This window comes from Triticum urartu, chromosome 3A, assembly GCF_056163025.1.
Source record: "Triticum urartu cultivar PI428250 chromosome 3A, HENAU_Tu73, whole genome shotgun sequence".
Lineage (NCBI taxonomy): Eukaryota > Viridiplantae > Streptophyta > Magnoliopsida > Poales > Poaceae > Triticum > Triticum urartu.
Genome location: NC_141875.1, coordinates 2165886 through 2170012, shown reverse-complemented (window position 1 = coordinate 2170012; position 4127 = coordinate 2165886). Strand labels below are relative to the sequence as shown.

General features: G+C 43.1%; 1 protein-coding gene across 1 annotated transcript; it reads left to right on the top strand.

Annotated features, from left to right (window-relative positions):
- The first annotated feature begins 2119 nt into the window (after positions 1–2119).
- LOC147977541 (uncharacterized) lies at positions 2120–3558 on the top strand. Its single transcript, XM_087514478.1, has 2 exons — positions 2120–2466; positions 3129–3558. The coding sequence occupies exons 1-2, from the start codon at positions 2120–2122 to the stop codon at positions 3556–3558; spliced, it is 777 nt and encodes a 258-aa protein (XP_087370604.1).
- Positions 3559–4127: the final 569 nt, after the last annotated feature.

Below are 4127 nucleotides of genomic sequence, written 5' to 3'. Positions count from 1 at the left end.
CAAGGACGCGGGTCATCATGGACAAACTTGAACAAGAACTCGATGCCATGCATTCTGCTGACAATGGGGGTGTCGCGGACAATGAAGCCATTGAGAAGGATATTGCTACAATGTTGTCCGAGATGAACCATATGGGAGCTATTGACCCGTTTGAGAACGAGGAAGAGGAGCAGCAGCAACCGGAGCTTGCCCGTGTGGACACTCAAGAGCACCGACAAACTCACATGCGAGATCATGAGCTTGATGGTGCTGTAGGCGAACGACATGATAATAGCACATCCTACAAGCAGCAGCAGGAAAGGGTGATTAAACCCCCAATATTCTCAAACACAAAGGGGAGGAAGAGCAAGACGCAAGCAGCAAAAGTAGCAGCCAAAAAGCCACCACGCCCCATCAAGCATGTGGAATTTGGCCCGGACGGCAAACCCCTCGGGGTAAGGGCATGCGGATTCTGCAACGTCGTGAGCAACCATAACTACCGCACATGCCCAGTCCGCACAGATGCCACTGTCAACAAGAACAAGCAGATTGGAGCCACCCAGCTTTCTATCAATGGAGACAACACACGTAACAGCTACACTTGCCGCAAGTGTGGCGGAACTGACGGACATAATGCCCGCATGTGCAAAGTGGGCAAGGAGGTCAGTGGAGCTGAACATAAACAGGGCAAGGTACAGAGTTCCAAGCAATCAAATGAAGACGATGAAGAAGAAGAGTTTGATGAGAATGACGGCCAATCAGACGAAGACAATGAAGATGACAGTGTCGGGGGCGAGGAAATTGAAACTGACGATGAAGCTGCCAAGGCTCAACCTGGAAAGAGCGCCGGCAAGGCACAACATTCGGGGACAGTTAGGAGAAGCTCAAGACTGAACAATACATAGTGGTTATCCTGCTGCGTCAACTAAAAAATAACCGTGTAGTCTTAGTTGAATCAGCACACAATGAGGAAGCATTTCACAAAAACATTGTCGTTTACCAAAACTTATTTAGCTTTATCGTCAATTTCTCGATCAGAACTAAAGTTATTTTTTAGTTTCTGATTTGTGCCCGCTGGAGCAGTGACATTATTATGTAAACCATTTGATAATCATTTTGAATGCAGTCACAAAATACGTTTGAAAAAACTTATCTGGATATATCCGACGCAAAAGCTACTGTGAACCCGTAACTCAGGAAAAAATATGTCAAGGAAAATTTTAAACTCTTGTAGCATATTAGTACTGATAACTATCAGTCGTCAGTACAAGGTAGAGTACACATCAGTATTGATATAATTTCTGATTTGTGCCCACTGAAGCAGTGACATTATTATTTAAACCATTTGATAATCCTTTTGAGTGCAGTCAAAAATAAAATTGAAAAAACTTATCTTGATATATCTGACGCAAAACTATGCCTACTCCTACAAGTCCCAATTCAAAAAGACCATCAGTACATAAAAGTAATTACATCAAGCAAAATGCGAATATAATACATCCTGTACTGGTGAAAATCTAATTTATCTGTAAAAAATACTGACATGTTATCTTGATATAAACAATCCTTTAAAAAAATACGAAAATTGTTTTAAAAAAACATTAGCACCACACATAGTATCGCTGGTATTTGGTACGTTCAATTACACTTCAATCACCAATCCGAGTACGACACTAGAGGAGGTCAGACCTCCACCAACACCGACGCTGACACGTGCAAGTGGGATAAGCAGCTGATAAGTACAGCTTGACTATACGAATCGGTGCCACAGTAAAATGCCATCATCACCACCGCAGAGACGTGCAAGTGGGGTTTTGCAGGTCATAAGTACAGCTACACAAGACTAGCCAGTTCAACAGTAAAAACCATTTAACTTGGAGGGTTAGTTCTTCCAGGCCACCACCTGCGCCACCCACTGCGCGGTTGCCACTACGAAGTGCAAACGGCGACCCCCATGACCACTACACACAAGCCCCCCGACGAACCGCCTCCCACACACCACCATCGGCGCACTGAAAAAATACCCCATTGTCTTCCATCTCTCCATCGTTCCCACAAACCACCATTGCCGCTTCCATTTCCACTGCACACAAACCTCCAGTGGCTCTCTCCAAAGCCCACAAGTCGCCGGAGGAAGGCCATGGCGGAGGAACCGTCCGCCAAGCGTCATCATGCCGAGACGTCGGACAAGTGGAGCAACCTCGTCGACATTAACGTCCCCGGCGAGAAGCGCGACTACATCAGAATGCTCAAAGGGGTTGAGCTCCACGGCAAGGAGACGCTGGAGATCGTCTGCACCAGTGAACCAGAAAAGGCCGACGAGGTGATCTCCAGGCTCTGGAGGAAGCTTGGCGGCAGGATTCGTAGGATCACCGGCGTTGGTGTGCACTACACCAACGAAGATGAACCTCCCCAGATGGCGGCAGTCCTGCAGTTGTGCGTCGACAAACTCTGCTTGGTGTACCACATCGCAGCGGCCACAAAATGGTAAGCAATCCTACTCATTTGCCCTGCATATGGTTTATCTGTTTTATTAGTACTGTATCCTAAAAATTTAATCACACTTGTTTCCCAACTAGATGTACTAGTGTGGTTTGTGAAAAGTGGATGCACTACTGCATTTTCTCAAGTAGATATACTATAAAATGTATTTTTGAACCTGATACACTGGATTACTATTTGGAAAATCTTGCGGAAGATTAAATTCTGAAGTTGATCGACTAGTGTAGTTTCTGGAGTTGATACAATAGAGTAGTCTATGTACTCGATGTATTAAAAAAGTTATTTCTGAACTTGATGTAGTGAAGTATTTTCTGAATTTGATGTAATGTTATTTTCGTAAGAAAATAAACTAAGGACTTGGTGAAGCACTGGTTCTGTGTTATCCTATTTCAACAAAAGTAGACTAAACTAGTACCAATGCGGAACATACAACATTGACTGAAGCTATGTATAATCCAAGAAGAAGAATAACATGATGTACTTAATTTAATTTCAGAACTTTCTTTACAAGTTTTTGAAGTACATTCATCATTGTTTATCCTACATAAACAACTACTTCATGGATTCATCACTTGTAAAACAAAACAAAAATGGATAATTCAAACATCAAAGTAATGCTAATATTCAAAATGTCTCTGCCCTTGCAGGCCCAAGCGCCTGACCGACATGCTGCAGCATGACAAGTTGTTCACATTTGCCGGTTTCAGCATTGAAAGCGACAAAGAGAAGCTGAAGTTGTCCGGTATGGAGATCAACCCCAACAAGTTCATCGACATTCAGCACAAGTGGAGAGTTCCATACACCGGAAAAGAGTACGACTCCTTGACTGATGTTGCAGCCAGCGTCATCCACCCATTCTACAAAGGCATGAAGAACAAGATCAACACGCAGGAAGACTACAAACTGTGGGGGACAAGCGAGCTGCCAGACAACCTCATCGAGTACACAGGAGTAGATGCGTACGCCGCGTATAAGTCATGGTTCATGATTGACTACATCACAGATGGTTCGGAATTTGCGAAAGAGCAGGAGGCTAACAACTTCTACGACCACCCCTATTGCCCCTTTACGGGATGAAGATACATCAGAGCCTGCCTTCGTTTTACTTCCGCTTGTGCTTGCCTTTTATCTTGTTGTTTCAAATTAGTAGTTTGCTCTTGTTGGGTTGAACCAGTATGATTATGTCGTGCTTGTCATGTTTGAACAAGTTTAGTTATGTCATCAAGTACAATGTTTTGCTTATCTCATTATATAAGTTTGGTTTGGTAGCTTCGTATGTTGTTAATCCATCATTTCAAAATTGAAAAAGTAGCTTCTGAATGGAACGTTGTCGTTGCTCTAAAGTACTAGTTACGATGCAACTAATCACACAACGTTGTTCCGTGTCAGTACAACTCAGTACACTTGATCGGACATTACATACTTACTACAATAAAAAGTACAAAGAAGCATCAGTCCGTAAGCGCTACTATGAATGCACTATCAGTACAACTCAGTCTACACGCAAGTACCATAGTTCTGAAAATGACACCAGAAAGACACTTGAGAGTAATCACAAAAACAAACACAAAAAAAGAAGGCAAAAAACTCAAATGAAAAAGATTACACTCACACAAAACTGACAACAGCTAGAACAAAAAGTACCA

Bases quoted from the DNA above. Each gene is read 5' to 3' on its own strand.
- LOC147977541 (XM_087514478.1), top strand. From the start codon at position 2,120: ATGGCGGAGGAACCGTCCGCCAAGCGTCATCATGCCGAGACGTCGGAC. The intron at 2,467-3,128 runs GTAAGCAATCCT...CTGCCCTTGCAG, and splicing joins ATCGCAGCGGCCACAAAATG to GCCCAAGCGCCTGACCGACA.